This window comes from Cyrtonyx montezumae, unplaced genomic scaffold, assembly GCF_038088225.1.
Source record: "Cyrtonyx montezumae isolate F1298 unplaced genomic scaffold, pur_monq_1.0 scaffold_25, whole genome shotgun sequence".
NCBI classification, from domain to species: domain Eukaryota; kingdom Metazoa; phylum Chordata; class Aves; order Galliformes; family Odontophoridae; genus Cyrtonyx; species Cyrtonyx montezumae.
The window spans coordinates 12,515,346-12,537,958 of NW_027071992.1; the positions used below are offsets into that span (position 1 = coordinate 12,515,346).

Consider the following 22,613-nt stretch of genomic DNA (forward strand, 5'->3'; position numbering starts at 1 on the left):
AACAGATAAAGAAATAAACATCTTAGGGAAGAGGATTTTATACATTTGATTCTCTTTTTCTTCCTCTTAAGACTGTATTTTCTGTAAGTGGATTCTGTCTCCAGAGTTTACAGATAACCAGCAGCAACTTAACTTGTCAGATTAATTCTGATTAATTTGTCCTATGTAGTATAAGAAAGATTTCACAAATTTTAATGTTTCATCATTTAATTTAATGAATTGATATACTGAAGGAAATGTATTATCATCAGAAACAACCACTACTGCATATTATTTTAGGTTTATATTCATGAAACCAAAAGTATATATGCTATATTTAAGAATTTCACCTGTGGCTAACAAAAAGACTAAAACATCTCTGAAATTCCTGACAACTCTCTCCATTCTCAACAAATTAAATAATGTCACTTTATCATTTTTTTTTAATTCCCTGCTCTAGATTATTAACACCTTTAACGGGTGTGGTGAAGAGAGAATATAGAATCCTGAGTGAAGCAAATCATCATTAATGCTTCACTACAATTAAATCTTAGGCAAATTAACTCACATTCTCTTACAGTGAAGGCAGCATTCAGTTATATTTTAAAGGAGCAGTAAACAAAGGGGACATTCTGTTTCTTTCATAAGGATCAGAGGTACTACTACCACAATTTTTATGTGTATGTGCACAAGTATTTTGCACATGTTGGAGAAAAATTTGAAACACATTAAAATGCAGGATCAAATCACCCTCTTCTGGATCCTAAGACAGACAAAGAAGCAAAACACTGTGGTTTGGGAAGTGCAGTAAGATGCTTACATAAGCAAAAGTGGAAAGAGTCTAAACATGGGAAAATAAATCATTACAAGCAAGATGTCCTCTTGGGTTAACAGCACTTCTGTTGTAGTCCTACATATGCTAGAGCAACAGAGATGTCACTCAGACTCAATTCACTCCATACTGCAGTATCTATTCATGCTGGCAAACTGAACTTTATATTTACAAGCAAATACTAAAAAAACTTACTGAAAAGTAGAAATACTCTTCCTAACTTAGAGGCATATTGCAATTTTTGACACAAGCACTATCTGATCACCCAGCAAAACTCTAATTTCAAGCTTCATTCTTTAAGACTGCCTAATTCAAGGCTAATATCAACAGTAAAATGCTATTATGAGAGCCCAAAAGAAGTGGATACAGTTTTTCCAGCAATATTACAGGGAAAGAGTATAGAAGAAATATTTTAAGAAATTTCTAGGTACTCGCATTCTTAATCAATCATGTCATAAAAATTCTAAAAGGAATTATGGGAATTCTTCCTTTTTATCAGAGAACCTAACAATAATTTAAAATACCTTTCCTCTTTTTCCCCTCTGCATAACTTTGTACATATGTTTTCTGAGCTGACTTACAAGCTATCTTCTAAAATCAGATTTTCTAAAACTTTATCATAGCATAACTAAAAAAAAATATCTGGAGAATGGCTTCCTATAGGGTACGTACAGAAATAAATTTGAAGAGTAGCTGCTTTTCATCTTCAGTTATAAATTGAAATGGAGTAATTACTTTTTTATAAGGGAAAAAAAAAGATTTTTGGGCAAGTAGTTGTCTGTACAGAAAACTTGTTTTCATACATTTTATACTAGTCAACTTAGAAAGAAGTCTTTTTGAGAAAGCAAAATATTAGTTTTGTTTTGCAGTAGGAACACAATTATGTACTACTTACATTCAAAAGCTTCTTCACTGTCATTGTCTTCATCAGAACTGATTTCAGCATATTTTGGTTTCTCATTAACTGTGCTACGTTTGCGCTTGTTCATTTTCACACGTTCACAAAGAGGCATGGTGGATTCAATTTCTGCCAGGAGCTCAGGAGGCAACTCCTTTAACACTGACTGATCTATGCTACCTATTAATGAAAGTAAGGAGAGTCAATTCGAACCCAAAGATAAAAAAGAAAAAAGAAAAAAAAAAAGAAAGATAACAAAAGGTGCCCAACACTACAATTATTTTTCAGAAACCACTTACAGAATATCCACTAGTAAACAGTTAGATATATCTGGAGGTATTTGACAGGCCTTTCTAGAACTTTATATATTGTTCATACTGCAAATGAAAATTAACATAATAAATAGCACAAACATCTCCATCATGTTGAGTATGAAAATAAAAATAAATTCAAACTGGTAAATTACATTTGCAAAATGATTATACATGCTCTGTTTCCACAAAACAGTCTCATTTTTGTTCATCCTCTGAATTTAACAAGTCATCTTGAAAGCGTAGGTAAATGAAGGATTCATTGTGCTTTACTGTAATTTGGTTTAGACAGATCAGTTCACCTGCATGTACTATCACCTGACTTAGATGCCAGCCAGATCTAATCTGGATGTTACAAAATTCTGTCTGAGTAGTGGTGTCCCCATATCAATACTCTATGTCCCTTTGTACAACTAGGCAGCATTTAGGGAGAGGCAGATTCCATCCAGATCTAGAAGAGTCAGAAATTTGCATGTATGTGTTTTTAACACAATTTCCAGAGGTACAGACCATTCACTAAAGAGCCTCAGATCCTGATTCCTTAAAACACATTCTCAATTTCATATACTTTAGCATATATGCTGAATATTTATATAATATATATTTAAATTATATATAAATATTATGTATTTATATATGTGGGTAAGTATATGGAAAGCAGCAGAATAAAAAACAGCCAATAATAAAGGAACAAAAGCTGCATACAGATTCATACAGATGTTTGAAAGTTGTATGCACATATATCAGCATGAGTATTTTCTACAAACACATATTTAAGCCTCTCTGAGTCTACTAGGACAAGTATATTTAAAACGGAATAATTGCTAAGATCACATGTAGAAGAAAGAAATCAGTAATATACCATATATCCATATACCATATATACCATGTATCCATATATCTCAGACTAAAGACATCTACAGTTTCAAAATTCATGGCATAATGTTAAGGTTATGATTACTGTTCTGAGAAACTGTTAGAACTGAATTTGTTCTTCATTTTGTTTAAACTGTATACAATAAATACCTTAAGAAAGATGAAAGGTGATGCATTTTAAGAAAACTCTTAAAATATAAAGAACCACCTCAAAACAAAAAACAATAAACAAAACTCACAGACTACTCTCTTCTATCTGCTAGGCGTATATATCTACTATATCTACTCTCCCTTCTTTGACTGAAATTTTGAGAATTCTAGGCTGGGAACAATCTTTAAAAATAAGTCATTTGTCATCATGTTGATTACATATCAATGAAAGAAGAAAAATGAAAGCATTCAAATATTTACTTAATCTTCATTACATATTTATTTAATATTTAAATATTTGGGAAAATAATTTATGTCTCTATGAAAGTCTCTTTTTTTTAAATGTTCTTCAATGCTAAATTCAACTAATCTCTTGAATTGCACTCTTGACAGCAATAGATAGAAAGCACGATAAACTTCTTTTGTTTATTAGAAAATACATAAAGTACTCTTCATTTCAGAAATGAATAACAGAAAAGAGAATAGAATTTTTGTAAAAGTCTCAATAAGCCACCTTTAAACACTGTATATCTTCCACAATGTTTCCTGAAGAAGACTGCTGCATACTTGTTTTCTAACCAAATCTAAAACATTTTATTCACACAGTTTGACATGACTGTATATGAATCAACAATTCTGATACACATGGAAAAGGACTGCACATCCTTTTTTAAAGGAATTCAGGGATTTTATGTACTGTGGAAATCTAGTCAAGAGCAAAGGACAAAGCAGCTGTACTAAAGTTAATCCGAAAATTAAGAATGATCCAGGAAACAGCTTTCTGAAAAGCTGTCCTCTTCAAAGGAAAAACTTTTTTTCTTTCCCCATTGACTGCCATCAACAAAATCAACATATATGTTAAACTCAAAATAGACTGCAGTCATTAGTGTTCTTCAGACATCACTTAAACATATTCTCAAAGCTGCCACAGCTATTAAAACAAAAAGAACCACAAGAAATTACCACCATAACCAGTTCTTTCCTCCACAGCGGCAAAACTGAAGGGCAAGTCATAAAATAGCTGAAAAAACATTTCATCTTGAATATGATGATGCAAGCATAAATAGCCATTTCCTCTTCAGTACTTGTCCAAATCTATACAGTGCTGTTCATGGCTTGCATACTAGTTGATTGCTGAAGGAAGAATGCAGTGCTGTTCTTGTTTGATCACCAAGATCAAAAGGTTTCTTAGAGAAGATATTCAAGAACCTTCAGATGCTACTGAATATCTACTGACTGTAAAGTTATTTGTCCCTCACCAGCAATTCTTGACAAAATACAATGCAGTTAAAAATGAGCCAGAGAGTATTAGCTAATGATGAATTAACCCATAATCTTCTTCATACATTTTGGAAACTTTTCTACTAAACATGATTTTGATTGTTGAAAGGCCTACAAATACCTAGTTAATACAAAGGAAGCAGTCAACACCAGCTTTCCTTAAATACATGTAGGTTGCTCTGAAAGTAATGCCTCCAACTTTTTTTCATAGAAACTACAGCAGATATAAAAACCACAGTGTGAAAGACAAACTGTTTTCCTTTCTTTTGTCTCAAAGCTTGCTTGGTAAGGCCTTTTCTGGTGACAAGACTGACTGATAACTGCCGTTTATTTACATGGGTGTTATAGAGCCACTGTCTCTGCTTATGATTGTAAAGATAAGCATAAATAGGTGCTAATAGTCTTTTTCCGGGGGGGAGGGGGGTGTTTATGGCCTGCAGAAGCTGACCACCCCAAAAAAAGACTATAATGCTCCTGCATGACAATGAAGGCGACAACTGCTGCTGGCTTATCTGTTGGGCCAGACATGTCACATAAAAGAAAAGGAAAAAACACCTGAGAAATGGGGGATAAAAGGCCTTCACTGAACTAAGGATTTTGGAGAAGAACTCCCAAATTTAAAAATCTTTGAGGAGAACTCCCGAAGAGACTTAGGACGGACCCTGAGGCCTGCTTGCTGCCATCTCCCATCCCCCGCAGTGACCTGACAAGTTCCTGAGATCAATGGACCTACTACAAACCTCGCTGGATCCTCGGTGGTGATTATATCTCTCTTGTTTTCTGCCAAGACTCCTTGCTTTTCATCTCTTTTCTATCACCCACCTTCCCTTCCCTATATCCCTAAGCAACTAGTATTTGTAATAAACTGGTTGGGCTAACATTTGACCCATTGTGTCTTAATCTCACGCCGGGTATACACATAATCAAAGAACCTCGTCTCACTCCTTTATATTGGAGCATGACACACAGTAACACTATTTGAATGAGGAAAATAATAGCTACAAAACACTATTTTTCGACATATTCACCACCATTAGCTATGCATTTTCACCACTGATCAACAAGAGCCTTCACGCTGTGCTCATTAAAATCTATACCATTACAGGTGACCCACTGTTCCTGTCACCACTGCTGAGACACACCACAGGTGAGCGCCTCACTGTGCTCAGATTCTCTGGTTGGTCTTCATAAATGTTCAGCAAACAGCAATGAATGTCAATGGGTGCCATTTTTTCTGCATGGAGGAATTCAGTGATGTACATTTGCTGTATTCAGTATTTCCATGTCAGACATTTTGTGAGGCTGCCCCACTGCTGCCATCTGTCACATGCAACATCATGTAACAGGTCAGTAGTGGGAAGGTTCAACCTCTAATGCCAGATCACAAACCTAGATGTCATGAGCTAACATAATAAAACAGGAGGCATTACTTTCAGGGCATTTCTCAGAGTTGCTATATAATGAGCAGCACAGAACTAGATCATAGAAGTGTCACGTTAGGGGTTAGGAAAAGGCTCTTCACCAGAGAGTGCTCAGACAAGGAACAGGCTCCCAGGGGCAGCATGCATGGCCTTGAGCTACTAGAGTTCAAGCAGCATTTCGACAATGCTGTCAGAGATAAGGTTCAGATTTTCTGTGGTGTTGTGTGCAGCCAGGAATTTAATTCAGTGATCCTTCTGGGAGAAAGGTTTGATCAAATGACTGTGTGGTGGCTAGCTGCCTGCTCAGTTAAACCACAAAAATTTTCACTTGGTATATTTCATATCTTGAATGATACAGATTATTTCTATTTTTCTTAATTTTGTGAGAAAAAAAGGCTTGCAATTCATGCTGTCTCTGCTCATCATCTTGTCCATGCAGTGCCTTTTGGAAATAAGGAATAATTTAAACCAAATATGACAAATAAACAACGTATTTAGTTGGCTTAGAACATGTCTATATATTACTCACATCAGGATTCTTGGAAGTAGTTTTGCATGACATCTTGTAACAGTATTTAGATACTAGCTAGATTTCTAGGCATGACTGGTGAGATACTGTCTGCTTCACCATATATAAATTTGGCCAAAATACTTAGTTGCTTAACAATGATCTAAGACTGTAAAAAGAGATAAAAGTATTTGCTATGAAGTTTTACAGCAAACAATATTCTGCCAGAAACAAGTTAGGTAAGCTGATTTTCTTGATACTACTTAAAATGACAATAATTATACCAAAATATACAAATCTGCTTGAAAGGTTAACCAGTATCGTTACTCACATTCTGATGACTTCAGAAACTTCTTTTATGAGTTGCAATACATTATTACTTTCTGATTGGGCCACAATATAAGGAGGAAATAAAACTATTAGTGTGTGTTGAAAGGTGGACTACAATGATGGTGATGAAGCAAGATGGATGAGGAGTGGCTGAGGACTCTCAGTTTTCTGGGCCCAGCACAGAGCAGAGTTGCTGAGGGAAGGCCTAATGGCGGCTGCAGCTCCTCACAGGGAGCAGAGGGCAGCACTGAGCTCTGCTTTGCGGCAGCCACAGGGCCCGAGGGAACAGCATGCAGCTGCGTCAGGGGAGGGCCAGGGGGTTAGGCCAGAGGGCAGTGGGCAAAGCCGCGAGCTGCCAGAGCTCAAGGAGTGTCTGGCCAATGCTCTCAGGCAGGGGGTTTGAACTTTGGGGTGGTCCTCTGTGGAGCCAGGGGTTGAGCTCAGTGCTCTTTGTGAGTCCCTTCCAACTTGAAATATTCTGTGATTCTGTGCTCATGACATTTGAATAAACAGTTTGCAAATACAAATACTGTGGCAAGTGAAGAAGTGCTTGAGAAAAGCTACTCCAAAGTTGATTTTAATAGTGAGGTTTATGATAGTGAAGTCTTCAGCATAAACTAGTCCCCCATATATAATATCATTTCAAGTTTTATGTGCTAAGATATTGTAAAAAGAAAAATTTAATGAATTTAATGAAATGTTGTGTTTTCAATCTTAGAATGTACCCTGTATTTTAAAATGTAATCTTTCCAAATATTAACACTACAAGTGAAAGACCACAGAAAGGTGGAAAAGAACTGCTTGTTTATGGTGGAGATATTTACCTTAAGCTTGCACTTCTCAGTGTTCAGAAGTTTACATTCAGCCACTCTCCGCATTCAGAAACTTCTATTGATAACTTGTTACACACTTTCTTTTTGATATTACAAATGAAAACACTGTCCTGGTTTCTAAGACAGTGTTAATATCATACCAATGTTTTGGCTGCTACTAAGTGATGCACACTGGGCCACTCAGGTGCGAAGAGCTGCTACCTTTACTGTGCAGCAGCAGGGATGGATTGGAGGACAGAGGCCCTGAACTGAGCAAGGGCGTAGTTCCACATGACTTGACATCATGCAAAAGCCCATGAAGCTCTGTAGAACTGGCTGGGGGTAGGGTTCTCGTCAGGGACTGGCTGGCTGTCAGCAGGTGGTGAGTTGCTGGTAGTGGGACATCCAAATTAGAAAGAAAAGTTATAAGAATTACCCTACTGTAAAAAGTTGTTTGGAAAATAAAGGTCTTTTTAAAACACTTAAGTACTACTATTGTTCAGCAGTCACGCACTACAGTGCAAAGGGCTAAATTATGTGTGTGATAAAGAGCTTTGTAATTAAAGCTGTGAAATTTCAAATATCAGTGTACAAATTTAAAGAATATGCTTTGCACTGCTCTTTTCCTTAAAGAACATTAAGAACATTTTTCTTATACAACCTTTAAAGAAAAGTGTTCCACTATGTTCTTTACATAGCACACAGAATCCTTGCGGATCCTAGCCCTGTGCCCATGTGAATCTCCAAAGCAATACATTTAGTGGGAAAGTATGTCCTGTATCATTCCATGCAATCTGCTTGAACACATCTTTCAAAATCATTTTTCTTCATCTGCTGATGATGAAATGATGCTGATGCTGAAAACAGCATCTTACTGGCTCGAGGTGTAATTTCCAGTACTGTGGATAATAAAAGGAGAGGTTAAGTCTCCAGTAAGTTAAGTCTCAACTCTGGCTTTGAGAAAAGGAACCCAGACAGACTAGTTGGGCAGACAAAAATCTGGACAGTGAGTAATACCACAGTACAGCAGAAGTAATCACTGCCCACAGAAAAACAGCAGATATTCAAGAAGGATTTTATAGTAGTACAGGACACACTTAGAATCAAAAAGCATTTTTTGATGGAAAGGAAGATTGCCAAAGAGGATTATGAATGATCTAGGCAAAGAGCAGAGAATACAAACAACACATCCTCTGAAAACTGCTAAAAATCAAGAGAAATTCACTTCTATCAGTGGCAACAATTCCCCAAAGGTAATGAATTGCTGTGGTAACTATTACAAGTTAATTCTTCCTTACTGCTAGAAACAGAGTTCTCATAGTTACAAATTGATAAAAGGAGATTGGTGAGGTCTAGTTTTAAAAAGTTGACAAGGTGTTACAGCATTACCAAGAAGGACATGGAGCTAGATGTAACAACTGAAATAAATACACTATGCAAAGAAGAACCTCAAACTTGTGAATGAGATTTCTCAGTTAATCACTGTAAATGCTTTCAAACATCAGCATTAACTTTTAAGGCAACATATGACAACCAATTTAAGCCCGCAAAGAACAGCTGTGAAACACTGCTATATCATTACCTACATTACTCTTAATACCATCTGTTGTTTTTTTCTTGACACTCCTACATACATGAGCACCTAACTGATCACTGAGCTTGATAAGTCAGACCGTTTCCAGTAGTGCTTGAAGTCAAAGATAAAACAATGTGTTACACAAATGTCACAGAATTTGACAATGCTATAAACTACCCAAGTACAAAAGTGAGTACATGCTCAAAAAAAAAAAAAAAAAGGCAGACAGACATAGTAGAAAGAAAATCTTGCACTGCTGCAACTCTGCAATGTGACGATGACCAGAGTTCAATGAAATCTTTAGTTGCTCCTGTACAAATAATACCTCTGAAGAAAAAGAAAATCTGCACTGAAATTCCAGAACACAGTGACAGCAAATTTAACATGGTTACTAGACTTATACTGAACAACCACAGTTGTGTTTACAGAAGTGTTGAACAGATAGTGAAATCCTGTAATAGCAATCTACGCATTGAGGGAGTGGGAATAGGCTTTTTTACACAGACTTTTAAAGATTACATTTGAAGATCCAAATGGCGTTTCTGCACACACACTCATTTGTCCTAAGCTAAAACATAAGCTGTGCTTGTTTTGGAAAGATAGTCCTTTGCACACAAAGCACCACAGGTGCTACCTCACACTGGCACTTCACATCTCTTACCCTCATATCTGTATCATGCTTTAATAAATTAAATCTTGCTCTGAGTACATTAACAGAGAAACTGGTAACACAGCTGATCAGTACAGCTTAAGGAAGCAGCACAGAAGGTATTCGCTGAAACCCTGTAAAGAAAGGATGGCAACATGACCTCACCATCTCAAAACTGAAGGGAGAACTTCCATGGAGCTCCCACAGGGAAAAACAGGATAGAAGGCATTCTCAAATGTTAAAACCAGAATGTTCATTCTGACCTGTTCAAAAGAGGTGAGACCCCTTGCAAACATACAGAGAACCCATTGAAAATAATTCCATAACGTTCCTCTGAGACTAGACCTCGTCTTTCAGTAAAAGAATGTTGAAAGATCAAGAGACAGAAACACCATTTCTTCTTGGCAAATGACAAAGCAGCCCATCAGGATGATTCATGTTTAACAGTCCTGTGCCATAGCTACTTCTTCCCTCCATTTAATAACTTACAAAATTTACAAACTTGTCAGCAAAATGTAACGAAAATGTTTGTCTTTTCAAACAACAGTAATGGCTTATTCACATGCAAAACAAAGGCACAAGTTTCTACTTTAAAATTTATTAACATTTGTATAGATTGTATAGATGTCCAGCTTACAGAATGCTTAGCTTATCTGAGGCAGAATTAGTCCTTGAGACAGAATGGACAGGTGAACTAACTCTGTGTTAAACTGAACAGCAATGATGCATTAACGCTGGAAGAAGACATTCTCTTGGGGGAGGGATGGACAACAATGGAAAAAATAAAGGACAAGAAATATGAGCAAGTAAAAACAGAAAATTCAAAATATACCAACCTACATGAAATAAAGGATGGAAGAACAAACGGAACAGTGATGCTAAAGGCAACATTAGAAAAGATGTGCTACACAATCTACTAAGAAGTGTAGGATGAATCAAACAAAGGATGCTTATGAAAATCATATTTCAGTGGCACTAAAATATTTATAACTAAAAATGGCCCCAAGTAACACAGTGAAAACTATTTCTCTGAATTGGAGTGAGGACACTGTGGAAATCACAAATAGTTTTTGCGTTAGAGTAAAAATATCAACCAACTGCTTACTAGCTCCTTTCCTCTTGCCATACACACTGGACACTAGAGACAACAGTGTCTAAACTCTCCTAAAGTCAGAACATATAAGGCAGTTCATTGACAACAAGCCTAAAGTGTGGACACTCCCCAGAAGTTTGCATTTATGGTGTAAAAGGCAGATGGCATTTGGTAACGTTGCTCTTACTATGTTGCTCTGAAACATCTCCAGGAAAGCCACATTTCAGTCTAATAACTAAAGATACATAAGAATCTTCGGGCTTGTCAAAGGAGTAAGTTTCCACAGATCCATCTACACTGACTTACACAGACACACTTGAACCAGTTTAGGTAACACATATACCACTTGTTTGTACTTCATCTGGGTGTGTATCTAGTTAGACTGGAACCATTTAAGACTTCCCACCTGACATACTTGCAACAGAATAAATAAATCATTTCACTTACACTGGGCAAAATTTCCAGAAACAAGCTCTTAGATGAGTTTCACTTTGATTTCTAATATCACCATATAAGCAAGCAAGCATGTGAACAATCAAACTTTTAGGTTTACTTTCTAACCCCAGGGGCAGCATATCTAGAAGAAAGTGAGAGTACAAGATACGATGCAGTTAAAAATAATCTTACCTTTATTAGATTTGGACGACTTGTTCTTGTTAGGTTTAAAACAAGAGCCCCTTGATTTATCTTCTCTATCCTTAATAAATTTCTGTACATCATCCAAAGAAAGCTTCTGAAGGACAACTACAGGCTTAGCTCCTTTATTCAGATCTTCAACTAGCCCGATCTTCTCCACTCTGTCCTTCTGTTCACCTTTAAACTCAGTTTTCCTCGACTCCTGAGTGACATTGCCGTCTTTGTCACGCTTGATTTTTGGAATGACAAAATGTTTCAATGCACCAGATCTTGCCCCCAGCAAGTAACTGGGAAACTCTGCTTTATTACTCTCTACTTTACTCTTATTACTGTCTGTCCTTCGTTCATCCTTGCTGTTGGGTGATCTAAAACCAGGTTTATCAGGTCTTGATTTACTAGAATCTCCTTTGCTATCCTGTTTAACACGAGGGCTGTCAGGTCTTTTCTGATCTGATTTCTGATCCCCAGCAGAAAATCTTTCCCTTGATTCTCCAGAGTCATGTCTATGTTTCCTTTCGAATTTCTCAGGTTTCGAACCATCAGATTTAATACCATACTTAGAATCATGTTCATTTCTGTTTGAGGACCTCAAAAATTCAGTCCTTCTAATCTTGGATGGATCTCCTCTGTATCTTTCGGACTCCCTGTCCTCAGATCTCTGTTTAAGGCTATCATGGTCACGCCTCTGAGTATCAGAAACTGAGCGCCCATCAGGCCTTTGCTTTACTGGATCTGATCTACTATCAGATTTTACCTTTGAAGTATCTGATTTCACATCAGGTTTATGCCTAGATAATTCAATTTTCTTTTCTGACAATGGTTTACTGGAGTCCCTCCTGTTATCATGTCTATGTTTTGGTGTTTCAGGCCTGCCTTCACTCTTCTGCTTGGGTGTTTCAGGCCTGCCTTCGCTCTTCTGCTTTGGTGTTTCAGGCCTCTGCCTTATTTCTTGTTTGCCATTATTTTGTTTTCCCTCATTTTGTTTCATCTCCATTTGTCTGCTTTCATTTTGTTTTGATTCTGCCTGTCTGTTCTCAATTTGTTTCATCTCCATTTGTCTGCTTTCATGCTTGATGTCATATTTAGCTTCTACCTGTTTATTGTCATTGTATTTACTTTCCAACCTTCTGCTCTCATTTTGCTGAAATTCCATTTGTCTGTTTTCATTTTGCTGGATATCTGTCTTTTGAATCTCGAAGTCTGACTTTTTCCTAAAAATCTCAGGATGGTTTTCAGGTTTAAGTTTAAGAACTCCAACAGTCTCTTCTTGGGGAATACACACAAACCCATCATTATACTGTTTAATCTCTTCAGGTTTTTTGATAGCCTCAAAATCCTGAGTTACTGTTGCCTGAGAGTCCGCTCTTCCTGCTTGCTGAAGATCAATACTAACCATCAAAGCTGGCCTTGCCCCATTTCCTGCAGAACCTGTCTCCTGAGAAGCTGGTCTATTTCCTCCAGCAGCACCCCCAGCCTCCTGTGGTTTGTTTTCTTGTTTTCGCTTCTTCAGAGGCTTATCTGCAAATTAACAGAGAAAAATCACAAATGATACGTATAGAGAAAGGTTAATTGTACAAACAATATCTTCCTGCATAAACTGACCACTTTCAGCATGTATGTGCACAGACAACAAACCTCACTGAATTTAAAAGCAAGAGTAGATCTTCTCTAGCTAATACTTTTCAATGTATTTATAGACTACTGTTCATTGCCAGCCAGAGGTGCCAATATTCATTAAAAAAAACCAGCCTCAAAACACATGAAATCAAAGTCCCTGTAAAACTCCCAAGAGAACAACCTAATGAAGCAGTCACAATAAATAATGACACAAACAAGCAAATAAAAATACTTAATGTTGAAGCAAAAGTCTACAAATACAAGCTTAAAGAGCACCTCTGCATCTGCTCCTTGATGAATATTACTGTAAAAGATTCTCCTTTGCAGATACTGGCTGCTTCACTATATATGAAATTAGCAAGGATGATTAAACCCGAGGCTCTCCCTGCATTGTTCAGTGCATTAGTAAGATTTAACAGACATTACTGATATGAACAGAGGACCAATGTACAAAAATGATAAAAAAGACTCCAACACTCTATGCTTTTCTTTGAAGCAAAGCAATACGTTGGAGTTGGAGCCTATGCCTTAACGCATGTATATGAGGTAGGGAGCCATTATAACTTACATGTTTGAGTAATTTCCCTTCAAAACCATAACACACTTTTCACAGATGAAATAGAAAGTTCAGTGACAATTTGACATAGCGTAAAGAGCTTGAGTCTTCAATAATCCTTTCAGTTTACATCAGAAAATTATCAAGAGTGGAATACAGAAAAATAAAAAGTGAGCCAACCATAAATGCTGTAATTTGGTAGAAATCACAGAAATGAACTGCACATGGAAATAGCAAGAGGAATGTGTTTTGTACATTTAAACTAAAAGAGATTTATTCTACTAACATTGTAATATAATGTAAAATTAATAAATGCCATAAAAACTGTAAGTTCTACTTTTACTCATTCGTGAAATACCATCATGTAATTTGTTAAAAATAATGATAAAAAAAGAAAAGCAATTACTTTTTCAATAATCAAGGAATATAGTTTTAAGTCTAAGAAATGACTGAATATAGATTAGAAATTCTGTTCTGTAGATCTTTGGTCAGACCAGACTACACATAAAATATAAGAAAAATAATTCATTTGGTGCCTAGATTTGTGGTGTCTTACCACTGTGTGCAACTAGCCAGCTCTCTTTTAGAGAGGAGGGGAAGGGTAAGAAGGGTGCAATCAAAGACACCTCTAAAACTGCATACATTGTAAACCAAAATGGCAACGTATGATTTATAATTTAACCTGTTTTAGAAGATTCTTTTTCAAAAGAACGAAAACATTAAAGGATCACCTCCAAAATTAACATTAGAACACAGGAACAAGTAGAAACATAGTAAATTCCAGTGATGTGGACAGGCTTTTTTATTTCCATCATTTTAATTCCCAAATCTATTTGTGCACTTCTTTCTGTAATTTGAAAATTATATGCTGTCTTTAATGGTTGGTAGGCAGTGAAGACACACAAAGTAAACTCCATGCAGAAAATCCACCAACAGAAAATAAGGAACTTTTCAAAATTCAAAAAATCCTGGAGGAAACCCTTTCAAATTTATTTTAGACATGACACCTAGAAATTTATTATAAACTTGCCACCTAGAAGGTGCAGCTTTTCAGCACAGAGTGTTGGTTTTTTTTGTTGTTGTTGTTGTTGGTGGTGGTTTTTTTTTTTTCCTGTAGAACTCATTAATTTCCTTAAACTACTGTTAGCAAGAATATATATAAAATCTTAATAGAGTGACAAAAGTAGTTCTTTTTCTCCGTGTGACTATGAGGCCTTGGAACTTTGACCTCACTGAACTTCATGGTAGGTCTCAGGAATGGCCAAAAGGGTATGCCTCCAGACTGAGAGCTAAGTTTCAGATTTCCCCCTTTTTTTTTTTTTTTTTTTGGAAGTACACATATATACACACACTAACTTCTCAATTGAAAACTCCATGAATTTTGAAACAAAGAGATTTTTGCTCTTAAGAAGTAGTCAGTCACCTTTTTTCACTTTAACCAAGAAATATCAAACACATCACAAAAGTGTCATACAGCTCTTTAAGACATTGCTGCTAGCACTTAACTACCCCATTCCTTTAAGTTAGCTTATCATCTGTAGCAGAAAGGAACAAATATTCACATTTTCACAAGTGTGTTTCATTGTCCAGTGCATCAGCTTAAGGCACAAGAGAAGATGGTTTTCATTAACCTATCAGACTGAACAAGTCAGCTAAGATTATAGCAAATGTTTCCTTCTGCTGCTTCTACTGTCAAGCAAAGCTGATGGCCAGGAGCTGTGATGCCTTTAACTGCTATAGCTGGATCAACCAAAACTCACCTTTCAGAGCCCTCATGCTGAGGGCTCCAAGATTAAACAACCAAAACAATTCAGGTAGGACCAATTTTCACTCTTGAACTTCCATAACTGACAGGCTCAAAATGCTGCTCATCTTCATCATCCAAAATGTCAACTTGTAAGTTGAGAACTTATACAGACGATCACATCTTGACTTGGAATATTCCCTCTAAACATAGAGCATTGCTGATGGACCTTCTTCATTTCTTGTGACAACTGAATATTGATGTTTGTCACAACCACAACCTGTTCTGTTCTTATCTGAGAAGAAGATGCCTTCGAAGTTTTCTTTTCCTAAATGACAAGGTGACTGTAGACAGAGCTAAAGATTACTCATAAATTTCTTCATATTTCCGGTGCATTTTGATGGCCATCTTCAGAACTAGACTTGTTCATTACAGTTCTGCCTCTATCAGATTTGTAGATCTAGGACAAAAATGCTGGCCCAAGTATGGGAAAATACCAGATTTAACAAGGGCATCCAACATAGGTAGGATGAATACGTAGTACCACTATCTTCATCAAGAATAAGTGAAAAAAAAATCCACTGAATGAGCACGAAAACTTTTTCAGTTGTCCTGATGGCTGTAGAAGCATGAAAGGTGAAAACTACCAGTGGGCTTCAAGAACTTGACCAGATCTTAAGCATTTTGAATTATATGAGCTTAATCAACAGACTCTTGAATGAAGAATAATTAATTTCTGCCAACAGATGTTTTGAAATCTCCTCTTTTATGATATATATATGCAAATTTAAATAAATTTAACTTCATTAAGGAAAGAGTTCAAGGACCCCTCAGAGTTGTGATGAACAAACAAACTCGGGGACTTTAAAAATGTCCATTTAAACACGTTTCATATGCTTCAAGGCATCAATATCCAATCTTCATCCACTTCAGCCCATAGACACTGGAATTTATTTTTGTGATCAGGATCTAGGACTTTATAAAGACATCAGACTAATGTTTTTCTTTCAAATTCCACAGACCTACCTCGCCAGAATTCTGAACAAGTAGGCTGACAAGCCAATGATCAGCAAAGTGTGGGTTTTTTTTTTACTTCACTCTATAACAGTTCTTGTAACATAATGTATATGTGAGTGACAGAACAGCTTTCTGACTATGTCAGAGACCGGGCATCCAAGTTTGTCTTCAGATTATTCTATATCTAGAAACATTATTCTCTTCCTCTACCCTAATACCACAAAAGTAGATACACTCAGAATGCTTCTTTGAGCAGATTTATGACAGTCTAGAGTACTGTCTGATCCCAGTTAATCTCCTACAGAACAATTATTTAGCTTGGAAAAATCCACAAGGATATTCTCTTTACATAGCAGCATGCTCGCCAGGTTGTAGCAAGTTAGTAACCATGAGCTATCTCATTCTAAAATACATTAGAGATGATGTACCAAATTAAATGTAACTGTGCTTAAAAAAAAAAAAAAAGTTCTATACATTTCTAAGAGGCTATGCCTCACCTGTCCTGTTATGAATAGCATTCTCAAAGACAGGTATGGCTTTCTTCTTGGAAATGTCCATGTGTCAAAACAATGAGTACTTTCAGATTCAGAAATTATTTAATTATTAAGGAACTTTTGTGCAAAATCAAATTGCTCTGAAATATCCACGTATACCTCCAAATACATTTCTGCTGAAATGACAAGTCAATCACATGAAGAATCATCATCCCAGAAACAGATATATTTGGAAGCTGAGCAAATGTTAGGGGCCAGGACTGGATTTGGGGAGCTAGATTACAGAAATATCCCCATTCTTCCATTTAATCTGAAATTTTTCCAAAGCAGCAGACAGAACATCACTAGTGCTGAAATCCCCTGTTACTGTTTCCTCAAAATTCCAATAATTGCCTTAAGTATCACATCAAACTCTTTCAGCAAACAAATAAAATAAGACAATAACCTACAAACTGCATTATCTAGCAAACAGAAATAGGTCTTTTAGAAATACATGAGAAAAAGTAACATCTCAAAAATTAATACAAGATTACAGAGCTCTGGTATAGCAGTCTTGTTAATACTGTTTTGCAAACATTAAAATCTAGAAATTTCTGAATGACAGTGAACTATCTTCAAGAATGATCAGTAAAGTTATCTCTTCCCCATTTACACTCTGTAAAGAATTAAGTTGGAGACTTCAGATCCAAGATGGTTAAATGTGTATGTCGTCCTCTTTAGAATCACAAAGATGACAGACCCTCAACACTGAATTCTGGATCAAACACTTTGATGACTCTGGATTTTTTTTAAAGAATAAAAATTTAAGAGTCTAATATTTTACAACTCTGACATTCTTTATGGATCACAGCCTCCACTCATTTGAAATACAACTTAGTTGTACTATTCAAATCAACAATGAATACATATATACCAAATACATCCATCCTAACAGTCTAATCCTCACTTCTTGTAAAACCTTTCGATTTTGAACAACATCACGGACAAGTCAGCAAGAACCCAATAACGAGTTTATCTTATTTATGCTGCCAATCAAGAGGGAGAACTTTCAACAGATAGCACACAACCACACTCTTCAGAAACAGAACTATGATTACTGACAAGTATTTCACTTTTCCTAGATGTTCTTTACAGATCTCTTCCAAGGTTGTTCAAACACCCCGTCCCATCAACCAAAACTGTTCCGCAGATCACACATACCTAAGCCATTCAATGTTATCTGAATATAACACAGGCTTACATATTAAATTGCTTCAATGCTACTGACGGATGGCCTATCAATGGAGGGAGGGCAAATAGCCATTTTCATCCTTCTATTTCTTCATAAACATTCAGCATTGCTGACTGCGGGAGTTTGCTCATGCCTCATCTTTTCCTTAAAACCATATTCCAACAATCAAAGTGATCCCCTTCCAGTTAATAAAATAGATTCCCACAGCACAAGCTCCTCTGCTTGCAAGAGAGACTGAGGAAACAAAGCTCAGCAATTTTAGTCTGACTTGCTCCTTTACAGAAGAAAATTTGCAGTGATGATTCTGGTATAGGAAAACTTTCAGAACTGAATGCAATTCTTAAGAATCCATAAATAAACAGAACAGACAATGAAGGGCTAACTGTTAGCAAACTGTCAAAAGAATTCAATGAACTTCAGCTGCCTTGCAAAAAAGAAAGCCTATTAGAAGAGATGTGCAAACTCATTCAGGACAAAACACAAAAACAGTAAAGCAGGCTCAGACATTCCTTGGAGTGTAGCAGACTTTAGAATCTTAATTTTTCTAAGTATTGCTCATTTTCTTAAATGTGACAATAATGTAATCAACATTGCTAGAGTATAAAATATGATCTTATGAACCATTCTAATTAGAAAATGTCTTGCAACACATTATTCCCTGTCAGCTACAATACTACAGAAGAAATAATACACTAGGAATAACAGGAACAGAAATACAGAACAATACTCAAGCTCCTATACTTTTTGTTTACAGATTGAAAGCCATGACTTAAATTTCCCTGAATTTAATACTATTTTCTGCAAAAAATACTGCTTTATTTATAAGATAGATTTTTCTGACACAGGTGCTGGGCTTTTATCCACATGAGAATTATGGAAGAATTATTAAGAACAATTACTGTTCTCTAAACTGAATTCTAAAAAAAAAAAAAAGTGACCAAAAACCTGAAGTGCAATTACTTTTAAAATATGGAGTACAACACCTAATTCCACAAGAAAGCAAAAACACTATGTTTAATAAATGTTACTTACTTCATGTATCACAGATTAACATATCCAACTATCAGTATATCAAAGGATTTTACGGTTTATTGGGAATACTTCTAATTTCCCTTTCAGATGAGCCCACTTTGACATCACAACTTACATTCAAAAATGTCTTCACCAGCCTAGATCTTGAAACATTCATATAGTATGATAATGGAAAAAGATCTGCAGCATTTTAGGATGATGTCAGAGTGAATTCAGTGACTATGAACTATAGAAATGCTAGACTTAATCCCTTCAGCAGTTTTATTAATTAACATGCCATCTCTTTATCAAGATTTAAGACCATCACAGAAAACTAACTATCCCTGGGTATGTTATATTACAAATACTTCCGTTTAACATGTACAACCAATCAGATATGGCATATGAATGATATTTAACTTTGTCATGTTTCTTTGTGCTACAGACAAAATAAAAATAAGACTTCCTTCTCTAGGAATTTGCTTCCATGTTACACAAAAGAAAGTAAAAGTCTCTAAAAAAGTGTTGCTTTTTTAAAACATTTATGTAGTTGCATTTTTAATGCAATTAGTATTTTAATATAGTTTTTCCTAGATAGACAGAAACTTTACAACACTTCATTGCAATTTCACTAGATAGAAAAAGAATTTCTGCCTTTTCTTAAATGTGTCTGAACACAAAACAATAGAAGTCTCACCCATAGGAACTGGACAACGCAAAACCACTTTTTCTTCGGACAGCTATGGAAGGTGCCAGCTTCATCTACTACAAAACACTGCTAAATCCAGACCTACTTAAATTTTATACTCATAAAATGCATATGTAATTCTTACATTATCCTTCTACATAGAGACATAATGATTTAGATTTTACACTGTTTCCTCTCATCTTGTATTAGCAACTCTAATCTTCAAGATTACTATACAAAAGCCTACATTAGTGACTTCACTGATAAGGAAATAAAATCCATTTAATAATCCTTAATATAAGGTATACTTGGAAGTGAAGGGTAATAATGAAGGATTATAACTACATATTCTGTCATTTTGTTCACTGTCTACATAATACTAACTTAAAACTGTTAATTCTTAAGAGTGTTCTGTTGTATTCCTCTTCAAGAGACATTGGGAAGACAGGGCAAGGGGAGAAAAGGAGAGGAGCTAGATAAAAACTTATACAGTAAGAGAAAAATTTTACTTACCTATAACTGCAGTTTTGATACTTTTGCTTCGGCAGATTCACACTCTCGTGATGTGTGTCTCTGCTGCTATGGGCTAGGAATGAACTTAAAACAGAGGGGCCCATAGCAGGCATCCAAATGCCCCCTTACTGACTCAATTTGTGGAAGTAAAATTATTACAGCTTTATTTCTACCTAATTTGAAGAACCCAAATTAAGATCCCAAAGAACTGGGTAAAATGGATCCTCAAACGTAAAACGTATAGAGAAAAACATATCTATGAGTATGCTTGTCTTGTTTTAAAGAATGCTTCTAATGCTTTTAACTCTTTTCAATAAAAAAAAAAAAAGAAGAACAAACAACACATATTACCCTACCCAGTAAAATGGTTAGCAATTAACAATTTCTTTAGTCTCCTATGAATGGTACATTATACAAACACTTCTTAGAACTGGCCTACAAATCAACTCAGAACACACAGTACTATATATGGAAGCTCAAATGAAAATTAAACAGATCTGAATTTTAAAAAAATATAAAGCAATTTAAAACAGACTCTGAAGAAAAGATGGGTTCCTCTCTGTATGTTTGGGTTTTTGGTTTTTTTTTCAATTAATTTTCAAGGCTATTTTCTATTTTTTAAAAGAATTGGGGCTACATTTAACACTAATATCTCATAAATTCTATGTAGTTTTGATTTGCAGTATGTGATTAAAAAAATAAATGAAGAATTCGGAGGTAGAAACTTTTAACATGTAAATTAATTCAGGAACATGTCTAAATGTTGAAGAGTACAAAATGCTTAATGTAATCTTCTGGGAAAGGTTTGAATCGGACTGACTACACACAAAAATAACCTATTTTTATCTGAACAGCCACAACAGACTAGTTCATACTGAGGTTACCAAAACAAAATTTCTTCTTATTGAACACCACCCACCTTGCCCACAAGGAAATATTACCAAGAACAACAAAAATTCTTGGGAGAGAAGTTACTAAAACTCAGTAGGATTTCCTGTACTGTCTTGGCATTGTCAGTTTCAGAATGTGAAGTAATTACAACTCTAGCTATGTGAACAACATGGATTCAGAACAGGGATCTCCACTTTTTTCAGAAGCGTTAAAGTATATAAAATACTACAGGTGATGTGACCACTAATGGTAATTACAAGAGAAAGATAGCCTGATGTACCTTATCAGAGGATGGTTACTTCTTGTCGATTGTTGTGGCAAAAGATAATTCCTTTCTGTATAAACCCTTCCAAATAACCCAAACAGTGGCTACTTAGAAGATCCAAGTCTTGATAAACAGTACCTGGATCTACCCATGATACTATATATCTTTTCAAAACAGAAGATATGATCTAGATTGACCGACAATTTGTATCTGATGGGGAAATATAGGCCAGTATGAGAGGGGCAATAGGAACTAAAGTCTTGAGCAGTTATCACTTTTTTCTAAGGCTATTAGACAGAATAAGAACAAAAGTTTTGGTGTTGAGTGCCTTGACATTCAAAATATCCAATTAGTCCTTTCATTAATTCATACATACAAGTTGCTTTCAAAATTAATCAATACAGAGAGAGCTCCTCAGAAATAGGAATTAGATGTGTAGTCTTGTCCTTCCACACAGAGGACAAGGACAAAATTAATCTTTTTCATACTTCATATCCTTTTGTTATGATAAAACCAATTAAACCATTTAAATCCAATAAATCAAATACACCAAAATGATAGAATTGTGAAAATAAGAGTACTGAAAAGCACTCACATACGGAGAGAAGGGGTCTATGTTTTAATATCTGTCCCTATGAACAACTGATAAAGTTAAATCAGACAGATTTCGCATAAGTGACTTCTGCACTTTTACAGAAAGCAAAAGCATGAGAATCAGGTCCCAGAAAAGGTATACTGTTTTCCATAGAATTAGGCACTTCTTAAAAATCTAGTGTTCCACCTGTGGACTTCAGATTGCCTCCCATTTTGAGAGACTTTGGCTAAAGATTTCTAATGTTTTTATTTAGATTTGGGAGAGTAAGGGGTTATATTACAGAAGGTACTACAATTTCCGAAGAGCTCTAATTCCTATATTCCAAATATTAGAAGTCTTTTTTTTTTAATGCTAAGGCCCTTCTGTAACATTGCCTTAATCAAGAGCAGAGGTTGTATGTTTTTTAAGAAGAACTTCCAGAAAGTCATCTCCACTTCTTGCCTGGAACAGTTCCACCACATTACTGGTTCCCAACCTCAGACAGAACATGGCATATCCATCTAAAACACTACTGTTTTTAAAAGAAGCATCTGACTATCTTTGATGAAGCACTGCGCTGTAGAGATTCCATGTCTAAAAAATAGACAGAAGAGACCACTGATCTGCTACCAAAACTTGAGAAAGTACAACTCAACTTGA

General features: G+C 35.7%; 1 protein-coding gene across 5 annotated transcripts in view; it reads right to left on the reverse strand.

Annotated features, from left to right (window-relative positions):
• Positions 1-22,613, reverse strand: part of NIPBL (NIPBL cohesin loading factor) — a 144,207-nt gene that overhangs the window by 37,987 nt on the left and 83,607 nt on the right. For 3 of the 5 annotated variants that reach the window (XM_065739970.1, XM_065739968.1, XM_065739969.1), the window contains 2 exons: positions 11,344-12,870; positions 1,707-1,889 (listed from right to left, as the gene is read on the reverse strand). In XM_065739970.1, the coding sequence (XP_065596042.1) occupies positions 1,707-1,889; positions 11,344-12,870 (1,710 nt within the window). Of the gene's footprint in view, positions 1-1,706; positions 1,890-11,343; positions 12,871-15,285; positions 15,989-22,613 lie in introns of those variants that run through there. The other 2 variants (XM_065739971.1, XM_065739972.1) reach the window with 2 other exon arrangements.